This window comes from Ambystoma mexicanum, chromosome 5p, assembly GCF_040938575.1.
Source record: "Ambystoma mexicanum isolate Mex_15411 chromosome 5p, UKY_AmexF1_1, whole genome shotgun sequence".
Classification (NCBI taxonomy): Eukaryota; Metazoa; Chordata; class Amphibia; order Caudata; family Ambystomatidae; genus Ambystoma; species Ambystoma mexicanum.
The window spans coordinates 879,537,692-879,561,673 of NC_090930.1; the positions used below are offsets into that span (position 1 = coordinate 879,537,692).

General features: G+C 48.2%; 1 protein-coding gene across 1 annotated transcript in view; it reads right to left on the reverse strand.

Annotated features, from left to right (window-relative positions):
• PSMA2 (proteasome 20S subunit alpha 2) overlaps window positions 1-23,982 on the reverse strand; it is a 170,850-nt gene that overhangs the window by 60,804 nt on the left and 86,064 nt on the right. Inside the window, exon 3 of the mRNA XM_069613302.1 lies at window positions 16,008-16,140. Coding sequence (XP_069469403.1) covers window positions 16,008-16,140 — 133 coding nt within the window. The remainder of the gene's footprint in view (window positions 1-16,007; window positions 16,141-23,982) is intronic.

Genomic DNA, 23,982 nt, shown 5'->3' on the forward strand with positions numbered 1-23,982 from the left:
GCCACGGGGGGGACGCGCGGGCACCTTCTTTGAAACTCGAGCGCGTGGCCCCGGGCTAAGGCGTCCAGCACCCAACGGTCGGTGGAGATGGACTCCCACACGCTGAGGAAGCACGCCAGCCGGCCTCCCACCGGGGTGCTTCGGTGGGGGCCCGACCCCACGGCCGGTTCAATCCTGTTTCGACGAGGCTTTGCCGCCTTGACCTCCTTGGCGACGACGGCGGGGTCCGCCCGACTTGCCTCGTCCCCTATAGGCCTCCTGAGACGACGAGCGGGCCGCTTGACGGTAGGTGGAGAACCCGCCGCCGGAACCTTTGGAGGCGCCCTTGCCTCCGCTGCTCCGAAAGGGCGGCCGTCGTTGTTGCAGAACCCCAAGGGCCCGGGCCGTCTCCGTGTCCGCTTTAATGGCCTGAAGGGAATCGTCCACTGTTTTCCCAAACAGGTTGTTCCCATTGAACGGCATGTCCAGGACTCTGGTCTGTACGTCTTGACGGAAGTGCGTAGCCTTGAGCCATCCACGCCGCCTAAGGCACACGCCGTTGCCCAACTGGCGGAATCCCGTATCGCCGATGTCCGTCGCAATAGTGATGGCGTGGTCCGACGCCACCTCACCTTCCTGTAGGATCTCTAGGGCATCCGCTCTCTTGTCGTCCGGTAGGAAGTCCAGCAGGGGAGCCAGTTTGTACCATAGCTCCCTGTCGTAGCGGGCCACGATAGCCAAGGCGTTAGCCGCCTTAATTGTCGTCGCTGCAGACGAGATGACCCTGCGTCCCATAGAGTCCAATTTCTTTCCCTCGCCGTCCGGCGGGGAAGTCGATGTGGAGGCCGCACCCCCCGCCGCTTTCTTCCTGGCCGCCGCGGAGACGACGGAGTCCGGGGTAGGCTGCGCCCGGAGGCACAGGGGGGCCGCGTCCGGGACCCGGTACTTCTTTTCGTACCGGTCTCTTCTAGCTAGCGTCGTGGAAGGGTTCTTGAGGAGGGCGAGGCCCTCATCCCAAATGTCGTCCAGTAGAGGCACCGCGAGGACCGTCTTCCTCTTGGCCTCGCGCCGTTGATAAAGGAATCCTTCCTTTTTCTTCTCCTCAGGGCAGAGTTGGAAAAGTTCGGATGCCCTGGCGATCATGGAGTGGAACGATCCAATCTCGTCGGGCGGAGAAGCCCTGGTGGGAGGTGACGATGGAAGATCCTCGTCGTAGACCTAGTCGTCCGTACCCGTCGCGGCCGTGTCAGTCCCCGTATCATCCCCTCGAGTCGTGGACGGGGAGGAGGGCTGGACGGGGCGCGACGGCTGAAAAGGAGGTGGAGGGTGAATCCTTCTTTTCTTGGGAGGAGGAACGCCAGAAGGTCCCGGTTCTGGGTCCCCCGACGGGAGTGGTTCCTCCGTTGGCAACGGTAGTCTCGTCCTTATCTCCGAGCATAAGGACTGTATAGCCAACAAAATGGCCGCCGAGTTGTCTTGCGGCGCTGGCAGAGGGGAATCCGACGGGCGATCAGGGGCCCCGTCGGCGCCCTCGACGATGTCGTCGTCACCTGCGTCGGGATCCATCCCGACGGGTCGGTCTTCTTCCACGCCGAGGCCGTGGCTTAAGACCTCGATCAGCTCTTCCTCCGAGGTTGAAGCCGAGTCTACGACGACATCCTGCCCCCCCTTTTTCTTCTCCGCCGGAGGTTTCACGGGGGTCCTATCGATGGGCATAAAGGAGGACTCCCTCCGAGGTGGCAGGGAGACTCTGGGCCCCGAGGTCGCCACCACTGGCGCAGCCTCCACAGTCTGAGCCAGGGCCGCCGCGACAGTCTCGATACAGGCCTTGGCCGGATGGATTAAGGCCTTCACCACCCTAGGTGCGCTCACCGCCTTATCCTTGAGGGGGGGGACACTGCCTCGCTCCCCCTCCGATGGGGCCTTCGAGCTCGACCGGGGCCTCTCCAGGAGCTTTGCCGGGTGCTCAGCCTTCCTCTTACCCGACCCAGAGCGTTGGCTCGTGGTTGATGGTACCGGGGAGGGTGCGCCCTGCCTGGCGCCCGTAGAGCCCGACCGTTCGGCGCTCCCGGTGCCAGCGGACTCGCGGTGCTTGGCCTTGTGTTGGACCCCCGTCGCCGGGGCGTCCTCAAAGGTCTTAGAAGACCGCTCGGATTTCTTCCTCTTCTTCTCGCCGGACGGGCTCTTCCCTTCCAGCCAGTTGGCGAGACGTTGATGGCGGTCCTTCATGGTCCGCTCCAACATGTTGCCGCAAAACGCACAGTCCTTCTCCATGTGCGTCTTGTCCTCATGTAAGCAGTAAAGACAAAAGGAGTGTTTGTCCTCCTTAAAGACGTTCTGCAGCTGGCATCCAGGGCAGACCCTGAACAGCTTTCCGGGCGTCGAGCTTCCCTTCTCCTGGGCCATGTCCGGGACGGGCCTGAGAAACTTCTGGAGTCCTCCAAAAGCGCAGCTCGACGAAATCTTCACCCTTGAGGGGCGCAGACGAATCCGACACGGGTCCCCGTTGATCGGATGGAGAGTCGGTGGAGCTTGAGGCTCTTTTGACCGAAAAAAACAGTTTTTGAGAAAAAACGTGAAAAAATAGCACTAACGCTCGAGAGCAATAGCACGAGGATCCCAACACATGAACGTGCGGTAAAAATCTGAAGATGGCTGCCATAGGCGGGGCTTAGGTAGAGGGCAGTCATTGGCTGTGGTCAGTATGACGCAGAGACCAGTGATTGGTTATTACTACGAAAGACAGATCAGAAACGAAACTGATACTGGTTTTTTCTTTACCGAGGATTCCCAGCCTGACGACGGGGAATATTCATGAGCATGTGAATCCATGCCAGACCCCATGCTGGAGAATGTTAAGTTAGCAAAAGTCTAGGTGAGCTGAAGCACTTCTTGCAGGTAAGTAAAAGTTTTGCACAATATTTTAGAAGTCTTTGTAGAATAAGAAGAAATTCAAAGTAGGGCCACAAGCTGATTAGGCTTGTGAGGTAAAGAAGCTGTAAGCAACTCTACAGAGGCAACCGAGACAAGTCTCCAACGAGGACAAGCAAGGTGGCATAACAAGAGGCAAGTTCTCTCAGACTTTACAGTACCTTTAAATTGAAGAAAAGTACAGCAGATGACATCTGTTCCTGTGCAGCTCTGCAGATCCTGGTGTTCCTGGGCCTCAGTCATGGGGACAAGAGGCAGGACTTCTGGGGACTCGTGCACTACAATGGGACGGTCACTGCTCGTATTTCTGCGTTACTTTTATATTGCTCCCTTCTGAAGAAGGCCTTATTCTAACGGACTGATGAATAAATTAATATTTCAATCAAGAAACCTGATGTGTAAGTGTTTATTTGAATACTAGTCACTGTGAACCTCTAACTCCCCTACAGCTCACATTGACCCCTCTTGAGATAAGCCTGGCTCGTCAACACGCTACCAAACTGTGTAGTACAAGCTTATACCAAAGGTTGGGTTTCCTATTACTTGTAGTCAGGGTTGTTGTAGTGCACCCAAAGGCTACTGCAAACAATCTTGCCTAACAGGAAGACCCCATCTTGAGAAAATGTTGGCTATCTGGATGTTGTGCAGTTGCCACTCGTGTGTCTGTGAGGAGTCCCTGCTGAGGATATCTGCTTGCTTGTTCTGCATTCGGGGTAAGTGGAAGATCTGAATGTGAAGGTTGTGCCAGATGGCCCAATGCCAGATGGTATGTGCTTCCTGGGATAAGGCGTCTGATTGCGTCCCGCCCTGCTTCCGTAGGTAAAACATTGTGGTTGTGTTGTCGGGAGAACACATACCACCGAATTCTCGATTAGCGGGAGGAAGGATTTGAGAGACCGGTGCACTGCTCTTAATTCTAGTACATTGATGTGAAGTAAGGCTTCTTGGGGGGGACCAAAGGCCTTTGACCTGGTGTTCGTCTAAATGGGCACCCCATGCTGTTTGGTAGGCATCGGTCACAATGTTGTGTTTGAAATTTGGCTCTATCAGTGGAATTCCTTTCGTGATGTTGGGCGAGTGTGTCCGCCATATCAGAGGGTTTGACAGGGTATGGGAGATGCTCACCTTGTCTGACCGGGAACCCCAGATTTGGGACCATCTGGTCGCAAGAAACTTTTGTACTGGCCGCATGTGAAGCAGACAGTTGGGAATCAGTGTAATGCAAGAGGACATGGTTCCCATGTATGAACGGACTGTGACTAGCTTGTTCGGTGCCAATGAGCCCGCTAGATCTACCAACCTTTTGACTCTTTTTGAAGGTTTGCCCAGATTGCGGCTTGTAAGGAATTGGGCCCCCAGGAACACCAAGCTCTTTGAGGGAACTGTGCAGGTAAACATGGTGTCATTGCTTGGAAGGCAGCTACTGGTGGTAGGCATTTCGTGAATGTTCTGGGTGCTGATTTTAGGCCGAATGGTAACACCCAAAACTGATAGTGAAGCCACTGACTACGAACCTGAGGTATTTTCGGTGCCTTGCGTGTACTGGCACATGGAAGTATGCATCTTTTAGGTCTAGGGCTGCGAGGAACTCCTGTAGTTGGATGGCTCTTATTACTTCTTGGAGCGTTACCATTTAGAAATGTCTTTATGTTTTCGTTGAGTACCCTTAGTTCCAAGATAGGCCGCCACTTGCCATCTGGCTTTTTTGCCACAAAGTACCTTGAGTGCACGACCCTTTCCTCTTGCTGAGGGAGGCACTTTTTGTATGGCCCTTTTTCGTAGCATGCGACGTATCTCGCGTTTTAAAACGTGGTGGTGCGGGTGAGAAACCTTTATCAGGGGGGGATTGGGTGGGGATCAGAAATTGTGGGCGTTCAACAAGTGGCCGTACTGGATTGCATCTAGCATCCACCTGTCTGTTATAGATAGCCACTCGTCAAGGTAGAATGCCACATTTCCCCCTCACCCGACTGCCCTAGTGGCAGTCATTGTTCTGTCTTATTCTGCCGACCTCTCTGGGAGGTTTATTTATTTATATTGCGCACCAGACCCAGGGGTATTTGGGCGCGAAGGCAAAAAGAGGATTGTTCATCTTAGGTTGCAGGTTACAAATTGAACATGGGGGTACAGCTACGGTTACAATGCTGTAGATATGTATTGTCAAAGAATCAGAGATATATATACAGTAAGTTTACAAGAATGCAGGAATGGCATAAATAAGGCAGAACAGAAATACAGAATATACATGAGATCCTCGATGTCAGAGGGGTGAGGTTAGACATCATGATCTTTTAGCCATTGAATCAGATTGGATCTGAATTGCCGGTAGGGGAGATCTTCCCTTAGAGCAGGGGGAAGGGACTTCCAATACAGCAAAGCTACTCCCGCCAGATTTTGTGAGTTTGAATCTGGGTACTAACAAAAGGTTGGAGTTAGCTTTTCTAAGGGGGTGAGAGGCTGTTTGTCTGGTGAATATGTCTATGAGGTATTGCGGGGCTGCGTGGTTGAGACATTTGTGTGTGAGGGATGCTGTTTTGAGGAGGATTTTGTCATTTGTGGTGAGCCAGTTAGTAGATCTCCTGAGGTCTGATATATGGGCGTTTTTAAGGAAGTTTAGGGCGGCTCTCAGGGCATTATTTTGAAGTGTCTGTATTTTGGCGGTGATGTATTTGTTACTGCCTATGTAGAGGGTGTTGCAGTAATCTAGTTTCGATAGGATTAGTGCCCTTGCTAGAATGACGCAATTATTGGGTGAGAGGAAGGGCTTGGCTGCTCTAATTAACTTGCAGGTGTAGGAAGTGGCTGAGGCCATGGCATTCACTTGTTTACCAAAGGTAAGCGTGGAATCTATGTAGAAGCAGAGGGTTTTAACTACTTTGGCCACAGTACTGGTGTTATTGTCAATTATGAAGGCGTCATAGTTGGGGCCTAATTTTTTTATGTTGGAGGAAGTGCCTAAAATGAGGAGTTCAGTTTTGTCATCATTCAGGCATAGACCGTGGGAGGCCATCCATGCCTGGATGATGAGGTAGACTCTATTCACAAAGGCCAAATCCTTGTCATAATCTCCCGTCAACAGGATGAGGATCTGTGTATCATCTGCATAGTTAGTGTAGGTGATACCTAGACCATCTAGATCATCGAAAAGGGGCTTTGTGAAAATATTGTACAGGGTGGGAGATGCACATGATCCTTGGGGTACGCCACGAGATAGGTGCAGGGTCTGCAGCTGCTAGAGGAGAGAAAACTTGCATTGTCTTGTTATCTAAGAAGGACTGGAGCCATGAGACTGCTTCAAGGGAGAAGAAGGCTGCCGTGACCAGATGATTGCATGGTCTACCAGATCGAATGCGGCAGCGAGGTCGAGGAGTAGTAAGAGTGAGGTCGTACCTTTATCTCTTAGTGTGTCTATTTGTGCCTTAAGGTCTAGGAGTGCAGTCTCAGTACCATGCTGTGGTCTGAAGCCGGACTGTCGAACTCCTAGGAGGTGGTTTAGTTCCAGGTGGTGCTGAATTGGTACGTAAGCTACTTTGTCCAGGATTTTCAGTAGGAACGGCACAGTGGTTATGGGGCGGTAATTGGTTGGGATGGAGGGGTCCAAGGTTTGCTTTTTGAGGAGGGGGAGGACCCAGGAGTGTTTCAGGTTGCTAGGTATGGTACCTGATGTGAAAGAGGCGTTTATGAGTTTAGTGATGAAGGGTGAGTTCACGGGCAGCGTCTTTTATGATTTGGGCTGGACATGGGTCGACCTGGCAATTGGAGGGTTTGAGAGTGAGGATGACAACTTCTTTAGTGGAAACTTTGCGAAAGTAAAAGGGAGGGGTGTCAAGTGTGGGTGGAGGAGGAGTGGATTTCAGAGTTGGTAATGAATTCGTGGTAGCCTTGGAGGGGGTGCCTATGTTGACAGTATTTGGGATAGTTATGGAAGCTTTTTTGTTGTGGATCTTTGCCTGAAGCATTGTTATCTTATTGGCAAGGCCATTTTGTATGCCTGTGCTGTGCACCAGTCTTTAGCCTTGAGGCAAGAGTTGGGAACTTGGATAGGGGATTCTACTTCTTTTAGGATGGCGAACAAATCTTTGGTGTTGGATTTGGCTTGAGTGATACGGGTGTTGTAGGATGTTCGTTTCGCAAGGATGATTTCTTTTTTGTAGAGGGTAGCTAATTTCTTCAGGTTATTTTTATTGATGTCAGAGGGGTCTAATCTCTAGGTTTTTTCACTTTGGCGTTTCTTTTGTCTGATGTCTTTCAGTAGGGGTGTGAACCAGGTATATAGGTGTTGGCGGGGTTTGCTCTTCCTAATTTTCAGTGGTGCGATAGCGTACAGAGAGGCAAGCATCACTTCATTGCACTTTTCTACCATGAAGGCAGGGTCAGACTGATCTGAGATAGAGTTTAAGGTGGGGAGAATAAGGGGGATAAGATTTTCATGGGTATTTTTTTTTTAATTTCTAGTAGGTGCAGTGGGAGCTAGGTTGCTGTTGTTCATGGGTGTGGTGGCTTCAAGGGTGAAGAATACCATGTAGTGGTCAGACCATAGTAGAGGCGTTATAGAGGTGATGGTGGTTGGGCAGTTATGTTGGGCAATCCAATCAAGGGTCCTTCCTTTGATATGTGTAGGATCTGTAATCTTTTGGGTAAATCCTAGTCCTTCAAGGGTGCTGTTAATTTGTGAGGCATTGGGGTCACATGGGTCATTGAATCCAAGGTTGAAGTCGCCTAGCATGAGACATTTGGTAGAATTTTTTAGATTGTCAGATAATAGGTTCACGAGGTCTTCCTTAAAGGAACCTAGGGGGCCTGGTGGACGGTATATCAGGTCGATGGTAATAGTTTGGTTGTTGCCAATGGTAAGTTTAGCTGTGAGGGATTCACAGGAGTTGGCATTATGGGGTGAGGAGTCTTAGGGCTAGGTGATTTTTGACAATTATAGCAAGGCCACCACCTCTAGACGTGGTGCGATCCATGCGTATAAGAGTGTAATTATCTGAGATGGCTAGCATGATGGCTGGACCTGCTGCGGGATGAAGCCAGGATTCTGTGATGGCCAGGAGATCCAAGTTCTAATTTTGGATGATGTCTGCTATTTCAGTGGCATGGGCTACCATAGAACGGGCGTTTATTCGGGCGCCTTTTATTCCAGGTAGGGTAGTTGGGGTAGAGGATGGCTGGATTTTGTGTTGGCATTTGGGGGGGGGGGGATTCTCGAAAGATTCGACTGTTGACTTGTAGTCGGTGTTGGCCAATTTTATCTATGTGTGGTGGACTGTTCGTAGTATGCATGGTGTGCCTATTGTGAATAGAAGCGGGTTGGGCCTTAGTTAACGTGTCAAATTCTTGGGAGTCTGGCGCAGAGTCTTAGGTTACGCTGTTGGAGGCTACAAGCATTAGTGGCCATGGTGGTTTGCTCCTGGGGTACACTTCCGTGAGATAGCTGGGTCTGTGGCTGGGATAAGTTCGAGTTGTGAATGGTAGTCAAATAGAGGATGGTTCTGTGTAGACTAGTGGTAAATACATAGTAAGCTAGTGTAGTTAGCTTGGAGTGCTGGCAACCTAAATGCAGCTTTGATAGTGCAGGTGAAGATAGGTAAGCACTGTCTGATAACTGTTGAAGAGCCATGCCTTCTTTGCCCTTGGTATTCTCTATTGCGCTGTGCGGATTGGTAATTGCGCAGCCCTGAGAATAGTATTCGGGTCTAATGTAGCCCTTGCTGTCTCTGGAGCCTGAGAACCTTGCGTTTGCCTCAGACTCCTGAAAAGGAGTGAAAGGGCTGAAAGGACCTCCTGTTTTGCAGGATAGTGAGAGTTCGTGCAGTGTCCGAGTGCGCCTTCATGGCTTTTAGGGCTTCATCGATTTTGTCATCAAATAGATTTTCTCCTTTGCACGGCATATCAATCACCTTGTGCTGAACTTCCTGGCGAATGTCTCTGCAGTGTATCCCTTCCTGGTGTCTAAGGACTACCCCATTGCAGATCTGTTTAAATCCAGATTCGACTACAACTATAGAGATATTGATGCTGTTATTTGGAGCTTCTTCTCCCTCTCGTACCAACAGCATAGCTTCCTTTCGTTGCCTTTTTTTCCAGTAGGTGATCCAATAACGGGGCCAAATGGTGTCACACACTCTAACATACCGAGCGACTATGCCCAGAGCATTGTCTGCTTTTACAGTTGTCACTCCAATGGTGAGAACCTTCTTTCCAAAGGCATGCATTTTTCTATTGTCATTTTCCGGAGGAGTGGCGCATGTATGTGGTGTTCTAGCCTTGGACTTGCTGAAGCCGACACCACTGACTCTGGAGCAGGCTGTGAAATAAGGCATTTCTGGGTCGAATCTGGAGCCTTAAAGATCTTCTCCAATCTCCCTTTTACTGCTGGCTCCATAAAGGGATGCTTCATGGTACAGAGGCCCTCCTGCCACATGTGGTCAAAAATGGGTATCGAAAAGACTGCTTTCCTTCTTTTGCCCATATGGTCGAAGAGAAAACAATCATTTTTCTCTTCCTCTGGAATTAGGCCAAACTCTTGGTATGCTTTCGTCATCATAGAATGTAAAGTCCCGATGATATCTGGGGGGAGAAGGCTGAGCCGGGCTACCCGGAGTATCTTGGTCTGGGTCTGTGTCCCATTAGTCGGGTCTACTTGGAGAGGAGGCGGCAGTGGAAGTGGTATCTGTTACGCTCACCTGGTTCCACGGGGGCGCCACCCATCAATCGGGGTCCAGGTATCCTCCCTTGGGACGCCCAGTAGTGACCAGTGGAAGAATCCTGCCAGAAATACAGGGAAAACAATGTTCAGGACTGGGCAACTGGGATTAACAGCCTCCCGCCACCCGGTATGTCTGCAGCCTCTCTGGGTGTCCCCCTCACCTTTTTCTTGATGTTGGCGGGTTCTCCGTCCTGCTGTCTCGGCTAGGGCGCGTAGTGCTCTGCAGGCAATGGCGGTCGAGTTACTTCACTGATGCCGGCCCGACTTGAGTCTTTCAGGTAGGTCTTATTGCTATGGTGTTTTACTGTCCTAGCATGCCTTCTGGGATTAACAATGTCTTTTTTTCTTCCTTAGGTACGTGGAAGTCCAATTCGTGGCGAGGATTGATTCGGGAATAGCTGGTAAGTGGTAGCGTTTTTTGAGCGCCTTGACGCGGCGAGTAGGCGCTTTACGCAGCGCTGAGGTGCCTTGTCTTTGCTAACCTGTTATTTTTATCTTCACAGGTCGCGGTGCTCCGCCGGAGCGTGGAATTCCAGAGGTGTTGCTGAATGAAGAGCGACTGGCAAGGTAAGCCTTTGACAGAGTTCGTTAATTGTGCAAAATGTCTGATGTTTTGTCTCTCCCTTTCTGCAGGGCCGTCGATCCGAAGGAGCGCTGGTTCCAGGATACCGATCGGAAGAGCAGAGGACCGCTAATGATGAAATTGCGGTAAGCTGCAACCTTTTCTAACGAGGTCTCCTTTCTTTTTCTGCAGATGCCGATTCTCCGACGTCCGTGGCTGAAGCTGAACACGGTGAGCGTCACGTTGCTGAGCTTCAAATTAACGCGAAGCGTGTACTGGAGTTCGGGTGTGGTTTATATAGCCTGCAGGCATCCCAGGTATCACTGAGCCTGCCACACCCAAAATGCTAGACTGCATGGTTCAGTTTAGGAACTGAGCCATGTGGAAGCATCCATGTTGTTGCGCAATGCCCTTATGGGCCCTGATTACTGCTCTGGCATATGAGCCTGGCGCCGACTGACTCCAAGAGAGTCTGGGGGCAAATGTCAAGGCCCTTGAGGGCCTGATGGGGGTAGAAGTAGCCCACCTGGCCTGGCTATCCAGGCTTAGGGCAGGGATCGTGACAATATCCCTGGGATCAGTGTCCTGGTCCGTGTTGACCAATTAACCTTCTTGTTCCCTCCTTCGTGGAGTAAATGTACGTGGAGGTAGAGGCCTAGGAGGAGTTTGGATCATAGGGCGTGTGCCCTGGTGTCGAGATGGACAAGTTGCCTCTCCTTGCTGAGGGGTAATCTGTGGATCTCCATATGAGTGGATTATTGGAGCTTGGAGGAAGAGGAAGTCTGGCATAAAGCTGACCTAGTAGAGATTGCAGTGTGGAAAGGACCTGCATGGAAAGCAGGGATTAAGGATTTAAAAAGGGGGTATTGCGGCTGCATACCTCCTATTCATGTCGATGTTGAAGGTAGAGTAGGTGTCTGAGACCTTAGAGGCAGGTCTACCCCCTGTAGCTGGTTCCTAAATTGGAGCATCAGAAGTTCCTTCTTCAGGACCCGATTATAACACCCTGGCATTCATAAGGAGGAGGCTCGAAATCCGACATGATCTCATGCTGCAGAAGGTCTTCTGTCATGACAACTGGATATTCAACGGGGGACATCCCCAGGGAAGCCTGGTCGTGTTGTATCGAGATCCCAGATGGGGTTTTTAATATAGCCTTAGGGGACAATACATTGCCTTCCCGTTCTGGAACCTCCAACCTGGTGGTCGACGGGTGAGTTAGCTTTTCCGTCGGGGATTTGTTTCTTGGTCGTAGACGGGATGATCGTCGACGAGGTAGTAGTCGCCGAAATGATAGTCGACTGGAGACGAGCCGTAGACCTTGATGAAAGTGTTGTCGTGGTGGTCGATGCCGTCGTTAATGGTGTTGACGGCGGCTTTGATGACGATTTGGTCGTTGACTGGTGTCTCGACGAGGACTCGTGGCTGGAGGAAGACCTCTGCGATTCCGACGAGGAGTGGTGTTTTTTGCTGCTCATCAAGGTTGATTTTTTCACTGACGAGGCTGAGGAGGATGTTGTAGGTTGTTTTGTTTTATGCTAGTCAGTAAACAAAAGGAGATTTTCGGGATGAGTCCGTGGATTTTGAGAATGGGTGCAAGCCCTTCTCTTGGTTTTTGTGACAGAGACTTTGCTGAAGTACTCTATGAAGAGTGCCTAGACCCGGCGTGGCAGTGTTCACCACTGGACAGTGGTCTCTTTATCGGCAAAGAGTGTTTGGCTTTATCGTGGGTCGATGACAATTTTGCCTCACCTGTCCGGTTCCTCGGACTTGGACCTCTGCCTTGGCGGGGACCTCCTGTCAAGAGGGAGTGGTTGCTCTCCCACTCTGTGACGAGCCAACCTCTGACACCGGATAGGCCCCTTCATTGAGCCAGCAGATAAGCCGTTGGTTTCTGTTCTTAGGCTTCTTCTGAGAGAACGCTAGGGAGATGTCGCATCCATCGGCCAAATGGTTGTGGTATAGACAGTAGAGGCACTCCGTGTGCATATCCTCCTCGTAAACATTCTTTAGGCCGCAGGTCTCACATGGCCTAAATAGGGACTCCTTCGGTCCTGAACTTTCCATGGTGGAACTGGAAATTGATGTATTTCGACGTCAGAAGTCGTCGAAATTCGAAGAAAAAAAAGATTCTTGTAGAAACAATTTTCTCTCAGGAGAGAAACGCGAGGAATCCCAACAGCTTGGAAGACGGTTGAAATCTGAGGGCAAGCTGCAGGGGAGGAGCTATACACTCGACGTCCCATTGGTGCAGTCAAAAGCACCCACAACGACGTTGATGGAACCCTCAAGGTGTAAAAGTTTTTTCATAGGAAAATCACCAAGTCAAAGTTACCGGGGTTTCCTAGCCTGACGGGGAATATTCACAGCATGCAAATCCATGAAATCGTCGCATCTAGATAGGACTCTAAATATTAGCATGCCCGCACCTACGCTAAACGTGAAGACTAGCACAGGCCACACTTAGAATTGTGGACAATTGGCCTGGGTCGCATCTAGATAGGATTGATTGAAGGATAACATGCCCGCGCCTAGATGAAACGAATGTTAGCAGGTGCCACACTTAGAATTGTGAACACCAACCTGCGCCGCATCCAGATTAAGTTATGAATGTTAGCATGCCCACACCTAGACAGATTTCTAAACACTAGCCTGCGCCGCACCTAGAAAAGACTGAATGTAGGCATGCCCACATGTGAAGGCCAACAAGTGCCACACTTAGACAAAACTGTGAATGTCAGCATGCTAAAGGTCATGTAACCCACTAACCAATATTAGCTCAAACTCTGCATACTTATCTCACTCAAAAAACTCACACAACCATCTCTCGCACAACAAGCTGCACGCACTTCACAACACTGCAACACCACATAAGCCGGAGCAAAAGCACACGCGGACTGACACCGATCCAATACCCGCACCAAAGCTCAACACCCGGTGTACACCGAGTTGAAGCTGCTAACAGAACACCACTCCTCTCACTATCCTACTCCCTCTTCACCCTACTAACCAATCCCCCACTTATCATTTACAGATCCTCCAGAGAGCCTGGGTGCCAATTCCATTGGTGACGGTGCGCGGTAAAAATACCTTTAACTTTTAACATTAAACATGAAAGATCCAGTGCTGGAGGAAAAAGGGTTCACTCACTCCAGGGTTAAAATGAAAAAGGCCTAAAGTGCAGCAAAAGAGCTGGGGGTCTCTATGGGTTAAAGGGAATTAGCACAGAAATGAGAATTCTCCCCAACACTTTTCACCCCACAGTACCTTAGGTTAGAAGAAATGTTTGTGGCTGGATTCTCCTCTGTGCATCAGCGATATACCTCGTGTCCTGCCTTTCATCTTCTTGGTCTGGTGATGAAAGGCAGGACCAATGAACGTCTCTGCAGCAGTTTCGGGTGAGAGGATCTCTGGCATAGATTTCTTCAGCTTCTCTGGTCAGTCTGGGGTTTTGGCGCTTTTTCTGCAGCACCAACAAAAAGAACACGATTCGTGGGGTCAATCTTCTTTAATTCCTTGAGTCCTGAACTCTGGTGAGGGAACTTATATGAGTTGAATTGTGACTCTGGAGATTCACCTGGGGCTCAGGAAAGACTTGGATGGATTCGTCCTTGGCAGACGATGCACTACAATTGGGTCTGAAGCTCTGTAAAGGCATAGCATCTCGGGAGATGGCTCAGATTGTAGTTCGTCCTAGGGCTGGTTGGTCCCCACCAGCCAAAGGGAAAGTGTCATGCTCTTCGAATCTCCTCTGTTGCATAGAAAACAGGGTGAGGACAGCAGTGGTTGCTTCACAGTGTTGCAAAGGGTCTGCAGGCGTCTCTGGTCACCTTCCTCTTCAGTTACTTCAAGTTCCAGTGGCCAAACAAGACAGCCGGACCCACAGGGGTAGCTGCTTCCATTCAGGCACTCCGGCAGGGGAGTGAAAGACAGAGAGAAAGTCTGCGGTAAGAAAAAGCCCAATAGTTGGTATAACACGTCCACTGCCACCTGCCATAACTAGAGGGTTGTCTATGTGACTAAAAACGTCACAGGAACAGAGAGAAGGGGGGTATTGGGTATCCCTGTGGCAAAGGTGGTGTGTGCCAATCGTTCAGCGTATAAAGTTTTAGGAGGGATACAAAGTATCCCTCTATCCTTAAGAGCAGTAGTAAGGATAAATAAAGTATCTCAACGAAGAACCCAAATGGTTCCCAGCAACACCAGCAACACTGGCCATAAGGATTTGTGTGCTGCAAAGGTTAAACACTGATGCCTTGAAAGAGATATGGAGGAAAGTAGACTCCATAGTAAAAAGTAAAACACAGAACAGAGTTGCAAAAGACAGAGCACATAAGAAAGAATGAGTGGAAAAAGGCTCCACTCATTCAGGATAGAAAGAAAAAGGTTGCAATGTCCAGCAAAAAGTGCTGGGGGGGTCTCACTAGGAGCGGGGATGAAGCATACAATTGATAAATCTTCCTAACAGTACACCACACATATACTTGTTAATAAAGGGTTATACATAAAATAGATAAGTATTCCAGTAGCAAAACAGCAGGAGAGGGGCAAGATTCACAATAGGCTTGTTTATCAGGGTCATTTGTCTCAGTACACTCCTATCAACATTTCAGAGACAAGGTAAGCATAGGCAGACAGCATCCGTGTCCATTTCAGTGGCAGGAGTGGGATGCATGGATTTAAATGTCTCTGGTAAAAGAAGGAATACCAGCTACAATTCTAGTTCTTTGTAGTAAATGGAGGAGACCAAAGAGGGGAAAAAGGGAAAATATCACTGTTCAGTCGAGTACCTTAAAGAGTCACTTTTGACAAAACGTTCCCAATAAAAAGTGACCATTCTGATTCAATAGGCAAAACCTCACGTATTGCATAAAGTAAGGCATGTCTGTTTTCCACCTCAGAGGTTTAAAAAAAGGTAGACCCCCATGAAGAGTCTCAGGCATGAGGCCCAGAAGTTTCAGAGAAGCAGGGAGAAAGGTAGGATTTAGCCCCAATGAAGAAACACGGTCAAAGGATACCTGCAATAAACCATCAGCGCAGGGCCCTGAAGCATGTATTCACATTGGTAGTCTCCCAAAACACAGCTCAGGAAGGGGGGAAATAGCTGATTCACTCACAAGCTGGCCCAAGTCAGTCTTCCAAACGCACAAAAGGGGCACAAAGATTTTGTCTGGCAACCAATTAGGTCACCAAACACCCAGGACAGGACTGTCTGGGAGTATGGATCAATCTAGATTAGCCCACACCACTCCTGAGGGCGCAGGGCTGGGCTCAGAGTGAGTCTGTGAGAGCACAACTGCCATTTTAGGCCTGCCTTGTGGATTCCAGAGAAAGAAAAAGGGCAGAAACAAAATAACATGGAGTCTACATTAGTACACCAATAGCTACTACTATCCTGGTACATTGTGCTACTAATGCAGTAAAACCAACTACAATCCCGGTGAAGCCATAACAAAATCACAACAGTTTACTCAAGATTAATATCCCCACTCTAATAGGTCAAAAATGAAACGATCCCCGGCGTAGGAGCCATAGGTTTCTATACCACAGCACATGAAAGATTGCAGTGGCCATAAAAATCAAGTCAAACAGCCAAGAAACCAATAAGAAAAAGCAACCAAAAAAAAAAAAAAGAAAACATTTAAAATCGAAGAGATCCCGTAAAATGAGACGAGAGAACCAGCAAAAAGGAATTCTGCCCTTAGTAGGACAAAATAAGGTATCAAACGTGTTTCAGGTATTATTCTGACAAGCATACGCTTATCAAATCTGACCTTGAAAACCAGAACAGGACAAGTCCAGTGTGAAATAAATGACTTTATATACCTGTAGTCCGGGCCCATGCCGCTGTACACCATGCCCATGTGTTTGGTAATTGGTTCCACTTTGTGCACACTCTGTTCATCATAGAGAATTGATTTCTGTTTCTTCTCTGTAGCCAACACCACACCATTTGAAGCTGAAAGAAAATGTCCATAACCATAAATATAGAAATCAACATCAAAAGAACATTTCTATAGGGCTATAACTAAACACTGACTTTTGTATTCCGTGTTCTCCATTACAAGTCTGTGTTGCACAGTGTGAAAATTCTGACAGAACAACTGAAATAGACACAGGACTGACACGCTCCTGGGAGCCAACTCAATTTTCTAGCTGCAATTCCACAATATTTATCTATGCCCTATTGTGACCCTGCAATATATTGTAAATTGTCAAAACAAAGATAAAGACACGCATCTTTGTTGAATACGGAACAATATCTTGACGACTACAAGGAAGATGATATAAAATGGACCATGTTGAAAATAAATGGTGCGCTATGCTGCAATGAATGGTGCACAACACTGTTATGGCGGAAACCATTCTTCTAAAATGAGAACAAACACTAAACTTTCTCACCAAAAGCCACATCAGGGGGGTCAATGAGGCAATTGAATGGAATACAATGTGAGAATAGCAGGTGTTTGGAATAACTTGACCAATAGAGGAATGTGAATATTGCTACTTGAAACACTGGGTTATCTTACAAATTGCTAGTTTAAAAGAAATATGCCCTGTTAGGTAGGAATACAATATCATACTAATAAGTAAAATTAAATATTAGGAGTCATTTTAAATGCCAACTGTTAAGCAAGATTGTATGTAGTAACCCTGTGGGAGACTATACCAGCCTTGTCCTCTTGGTTAGGTAGCCCACCTATTGGTATAGCGCTGTACTAGACAAGTTGGTAGAGTGACTGAGCATCCAGCCTTATCTCAGGAGGGGTAAATGTGAGCTGTAGAGATCTAACACTGAGACTCACAATTACAAGTATTCAAATAACATTTATACTCAAGGTTTTCCAGTAAAATTATTTAATGGTTGCTTTTAAATAAGCCTTCTTTAGAAAGGGCAATGAGCAACAATAAAAACACACTTCACAACACTTCCTCAGATTTAAGTCAAGCAAGTAGATACTCTTTTAGGATGTCCCACACACACTTCCTACACCGTGAGGTGACTTCTAGTACTAGGATACTGTGGACATTGATAACTCACTTTCTTCAGCAACTGCATCCTGCCTTTGATCGCCTGCTTTTGCAGCGCCGCACTGGGGTAAGCCCATTTGTTTTGTGCTTACCACGCGCTCAGCGCGACAACTTTAACATCTGAGCATTCACTGTGCTCTGTGCCCGACGCTGCCTGAAGACCAAAGCAACATGCATTCTGTTTCTTGTTTGAACCCATTATCTGGGGTTTTTTCGCAACTTTGTGTCTCTTGAATCACCTGGCCTTATTGAGCTCGGCCCTTTCCATCATGGCCGCTTTGCTTTGGTTGTTGTGTACTACTTGTGGCCAGCCCCCACTCCCTCCTCCCATTGGTTGCTATTGCCCTTGAAAGGCCAATGGCTGCTCCCTGTCCGCTTCAAGTACGCTCCCTCCACCGCCCCCTCGGTCGCCTGTGTTGCTGTGTGTACCCCTACCCCCTTCACCCCCCGGTCATCTGTGATGGTGTGTGTACCCTCACTATGCCCACTGATTGCCTTTCGCATCTGTGTGCTGCTGCCGCCCTGCAACATGGGGTAGGCACCATGTATTCGGCCACTGCTGGACTTTGCTTTTGTCTGTTATTGCCACCCTGCAACTTAGGGTCGGGCCCAATGGATGTGATCACCTCTTGCACTCTCCACTATGTAATTCACCACTCACGCTTCCTTTTCTGTAACCTGAAGCACTTATTGTAACCGTATTCTTAAGTTAAAAGCACCTAGAAAACACTGGGTTTTGTGCGCTATACAAGTGTCAAATAAAATAAAACATCACTTTTGACACTTAATGCAATACTGAGGTTGTGGAAAAGGAAAAGGTTAGGGAAGGAAAAAAAGAGTAACAGGTTCTCAAAACATGTGAATATTTTGCAATCTTGCCAATGAAGTCTAGGTTAGACCTTTCCCAGCAATACAAGTTAAACATATGCACCACCTATGAGGGACAGGTAAAACCAATGTCAATGGGTCAGAAGAGTTTGCAGGGAGCCAGGACAGCCAAAGTCAATTAAAACAATGTCTAGGGAGCGGAGGCACTTCTTCAGCTAGCACAAAAATCTTGCACAATGTTATTTAGAGAGTTTGTAGAAAAAGAATCACTGTTGGGTCACAAGCTGCAAGCAAAAGATGCAAGCAACTCTGCAAAAGGCAGCTACTGCAAGTCTCCAGTGAGAACAAGCAAGCTCCAAAGAGGTAAGTACCCCTTTAGTCAAGACAGTACCTTAGGTTGGAAGAAGAGGATCCAGCTGGCCTCTGTTCAGGCTGCAGTCCCTGGGTCTCAGTCATGGGGACAAGAGGGAAGACGTCTGGAGGACTCCTGCACTGCAGTTAGGTCATCGGCAGCTATGGGCTCTTTCCAAATCACTGCACTTCGTGGTTTCAGCTACCGGCAAATAGCACCACAGCATTTCTTGGACACCTTATGGGCTCCCCTTGCTTCTGGGGTCCAGAACTCTTAAGGTGGCTCAGGCTTGGGTCGTCCTGCTTCGGGAGGGTCCTCAGGATGTTCCTGGAGCTCGGGTCTGGCTTAAAGACGATGCACTAATTTCTGGTGTTCCTGACCCCTGGCACTCGGTTCCGCAGCAGCAAGGAAGTACAGCCAGTAGGGAGAGGGAAGAAGGGTTGCAGCAAAGTTAGTCTTGGGGTCAGTTGGTTTCACCCACCCAAGGGAAGAAGTTATCCATTCTGGGCTTCTCCAATCGATACGAAGTTGGAGATTCAGCACTGCAGCAGGGCTACACCGGGCAGTTCGGAGGGTACAGCAAACTTTTCTTCCAAGTTCTTTTGGCGGTTTCTTCCAGTGGTTGACTGCCTTCTGTTCAAGAGACCTTGTCTTTATGCATGTTTCTCCCATTCATGCACAGCCTTGCTGTCACTCGCACAGCAGGGTGGCTATTCTCCAAGGACAGCCAGCCAGCCAGCCAATCACGACTTGGTGCATTCAGGTAACCAAGGAAACTAAGGACAGGGAGTTTCAGGCACTTCCCTTGCTTCCTGCCCTGCCAGACACACTGGAGCCGGAAGCGGGTTTCAGCACTGAAGCCCGCCAACAAAAACCCAAAATGACAAAATGGGCACCCATGTGTGCAATACTGCAGCTGAGGATTCAGCCTGCGGTAAAAACGCACAATGGTGGGAAAATCAAAGCACTGCCACCAGCCATTAAATGTAGTGAGGGTAACAAAAAATGTTACATGAGTAAGTTGGAAAAGGGGCTACTAAGTAACCCCCCAGTATTTCCACATAAAATGTGGTGTACATGACCTTAATAGGAGAAACAGGTAAGTAAAGTCAATTTAACTTTACTTCTATTGGGAACAGAAGATTACCTAAGAGAAGGTATTTAAACCTTATAAGAAATCCAAAGGACTTCTTTGTGACACTGCACTGAAGGTGCTGTGTGTCACAATACAAAAGGCGATGCCTATCGAGGGTGTCAGACTCCAAAACCAAAAGAGAAAGAGTCCAAATCAGATCAAAAATACACGAGAGAGTGAGGAAAAGGTCTCACTCACTCCAGGATAAAAATAAAGTCCTAAAGTCCATCAAAGGGGCTGGGGGTCTCTAAAGTAAAAGGGAATTCGCACAGAAATTAGAATTCTCCCCAACATCAACAATGTAAACTCAAGACATGTATTCCTTGTAAAACATGAGATGTTCTCCATACTGTAAACAGCATTATGGAACGGACAATCTGTGAGAAGTGATACAAAGTTGTTTCCAATTTTTTTTAAATATAATTAGGCTTCCATACCAGACTCTGCATTACTAGTTATGAATAAATGGCCCCATGTGATAATGTCCCTGCAAAAATGTCGCCATGCAAGAAATTTGCCCAATAATTGCCGTTTTTTTGCAGAGACATTATTACATGGAATATGCGGGGGACAACCCTGCATCCCCCGCTCCCCCTGTCCCTATATATATATATATATGGTCATCTAAATAATGGCGCCACAAACTTTTCCCAGCGACATTATGTACAACGACCATATAGGGACATTATTACCAGATACTGTATAAATGGTAGTTTTCAATAACCATTTATGTATACAACGGCACAACACCCAGGTGTAGGTACATAAGCCCCCCTATATTGTCAACTTGAGAACATGCACAGGATAGGATTTTTAAATATCCATCTGGGTGATTGTTTTAATTGGATGACCAGGTATATTACGGATTTATTTACCACCAATCAAGAATGGAATAGTCATGTGCTATTAGTATTTTGTGACCATATGTTACGTTATTTGCCATTTATATAGCACTCTATCATTGGTATGACCTCAAAGCGCTGGTAGGTTGAACCCCCTCGGTGACCGTAGTCTAGGTCAGTTGAGAGTGTAGGGTGTCGTAGGGTGCTTGGGTGCACCAGTTGTGTGTGCAGCTGATGTAATTGCCTGATGGTAGCTGCATCCTAGCATTAGGTGTGGTGGTATTGATATCGGTAGAATTTGTGCAGTCTGGCGGATGGACACCAAGACTGGGTTCTGGCTGTGTTAGGCTGTAGGACACTTATGTGTGCAGCTTGTCCGGTTTGTCATGGGGTATAGCTGCTTTTTATTAGAATGATGAGGTATTCATGGGGTAACGTTCGTATGTTAGCAGCTAGGCCGAATTGATCGAGGGGTGTAGCTGCACTCTAATTGTGTGATGGTGTAGAGTACAGACTAAGCATAGTGATATGGGAGGAGAGTGTTTGCGTTGCGTGGAGTTATGATCTAATGAGATTGATATTCTGCATTTCAGGCATGCGGTTGCTTAATAGTGATTTAATAGGCTTATTCAGTGATGACATTGTTGGGGATCTCATTGAGAATTAGTCATCGGCTTGTTAGGTTCAATAGAACAGATACGTCATATTTACCAATTCATAGGCACAAGCGTGTTTGAAGGACATCTTCGACTAATCAATGTTTTATACAGAAATGTTGCAACTTGTCACCACATGTTCCAATGGAGATAAAGATAGTCTATGTAGCATGGTTAGTTAAAGATTTCCTAAAGTATATAATGAGTAGTTGAGTACTATTAGAGGCACTCCTCTTAAGACAAACCAGTGTACTGTTCAGACAATTTCAAGTCTAGGTGTGTTTAATAACTACACCCCCACCCCCTATTTTTTCATTGCATTTGTGTGCTGTTTGGGCAATTTCGGATCTAGGTATGTTCTACAACTGTACACCTCCAATTGTGTACCCAAGTGTTTCTACTGCATCCGTTTGCTCTCCTTTCGGCTTCTAGGTCATCTGTTTGAGTTTCTACTCATACTGTGCAGTCTCTCCTACTATCCTCCATCCTCATCTCTCCGCCACCCCTATGGCGCTCACTATCTCACCTATCCATTCTAACTGCTTCACTAGCACCTATCCCCCTTCTCTCACGAAGTCTCGAAAGAAAGTTTTAAAAAAGAACTCTCAACAACCAACCCTGGTCTACCCATTGCAGATACCTACGTCAGTGCAACTTCCAGACAGATTGTCATTGATGTCCTCTTTTCTGTCACTGTTCCTGATCTCTGGACCCCTCATCTTAGCTCTATTATCTCTCCTTTCCTATCCTCACCCATTAATGGCGGCACTAGATGGGAATACTCTCGGCGGGGTTATCATCCAGGCATAACATTAATATCTATTGAGAGTCCTCAACCAAACCTCCTTCTCTTTGCTCGGCACCTGCCGTCCCTCATCAACTTCCTTCCTGCACCTGCTACTCCTCTCCTCTCTCCCTGTCCCTCTTCCCCCTCCTCTGACTGGTGTACCACGCCCCTGTACCCCTTCTCAGAAAACCTTCAAAAGGCAGAGACCTGCTTCACCTAGTCACGCTTAATGCTCGCTCTGCTATCAAACACTCTGCTGATATCTGCCTCCTCCTTGAAGACCTTGACCGTGATATCCTTGCTCGCTCTAACCGAGATGTGGTTCAATGCCGGCTCAGTCACTGCTTTTGACTCTACTTCTCCCTAATGGCTACAAGATAATCTCTAAGCCTCGCCCTAACCGTTCTGGCGGTCCCTTCTTCCCTCATACCCCACCCAGCCATAGTCCTCCTTCGAGAGCCTGGTCTGCAAGCTGGTCATCTTCCATACCTCCTCCCTGCCATCGCCACTACCTGTAGGCCACCTGGCTCTATCACCCTGTTCCTCTCTGAATTGGCCGATTTCGCCTCCTCTCTCCTGACATTTTCCTCTACACTCCTACTGGGTGACTACAACATCCACCTTGACTCCTCAAGCACGGCGCCCACTCTCTTCCGTGACCTCTGCAGCTTGCTCTCCCTTTCCATTCTCCCCTCTGGTCCTACCCACTCAGCTGGATACACTCTTGATGTCTTGATCCACACAGTATCTTTTGCTCTCTGCTCCACTCGCCACCCCGCTCTCCAGGTCAGACCACTTCCTCCTCTCCTCCCACTTGGGCCCTCTCAACCCTCTGGCCATACCTCCCCCAGCTCAGCCAACTTCGTTCACAGACATCCGCCCTATGAAACGAGTATCAGTTGCTGCCTTTGGTTCCACCTTCATCCCACCCCCTCCTCCCACTGCAGACTCTACCGCCGACTCTGCTCTCAGCAACCTCCATCTCTTAATCTATAACACTCTTGACATTCTTGCCCCAGTCATGAGGAGCCACCTGAAACATGCCACCAAGAGTAACACTGGGTACGATTCCGATCTAGCAGACATGAAGCGCAAATGCAGAGCTGCAGAACGGAAGTGGCAGACCACAGGATCATCCTCTGACAAACTGGCCTTTCGCCTTCTTCAAAGGCAATATCTCACCATTTGTTCTAAGAAGAGGGCCCACATCCAGGCCTGTGTCTGTGACGCATCCAACAACAAGGCTGAATTCTTTAAAATCTGAAAGGAACTAGCCAATCTGTTATGTCTGACTCTGATCCCTGTATCTATGGTCTGGTGAGTGGTGATGACAATGTGTAATGTCAGCGTGGAACCTTGTATGTCTGAGTGGAATATGGTGTGGTTGGAGTTCTGATCCAAGCAGTTGACTGAAGATATAGCCTGGGTGGTGGGAGCCAGTGGTCTCTCCATAACATCTTCCTAGCTCCTCAGATGTAACCTGTTGATGTAACCTGAAGCCTGTTAACCTGAAATGAATAAACTACCTGTGAAGTAGTTTATTCATTTCAGGTGAGTATCCTTACAACAAACATTGTACCACTAGCAACAAGGACTGGTCTCAGATGCAGACCCTTGGATTAGAATATCAAGAGTAATCAGGTACCTGTGCAAGGAATGTAGCAACTGCTGTTGGGGGGTGAGGGGAGGGTGCAGTAATGGAGCTGTTTGGCTCTGATTTTCTTCTTCTCTGCACTTATCAGTCTGTCGCCATAAACACAGCACTTGCCATATGCTGGTTGCACTATCGCTTTTTATTGCCTCTCTTCTAAATTTTTTTATTATTTATCTACTCTGCACTTTCCACTCTCCCCCTTCCATGCACTTTTTCCCTTTTCCCCGTCCCATGCACTTGCGCGTTCTCAATGTCACTGTGCCTAATAAGATCGTCGTTTTTGTGTTCTCCCTTGTTTCCCCTCGATTGCCTAGTTATACTCTGAAACACCTGTGTACGAGCGCGATACAAATAAAATATATATCAAGATGGAGGCCCACTGCCCCAATGAGCAAACCAAACCCCACCAGCCAGGGCGAAATGGGAAGCTGAGGAACTGGGTAGAGACATCCCTCCACTCAGGGCGAGAAGAGATGTTAAGGGTGAGGAAGGGAGCAAAGCCTAGTGCAGCTGCA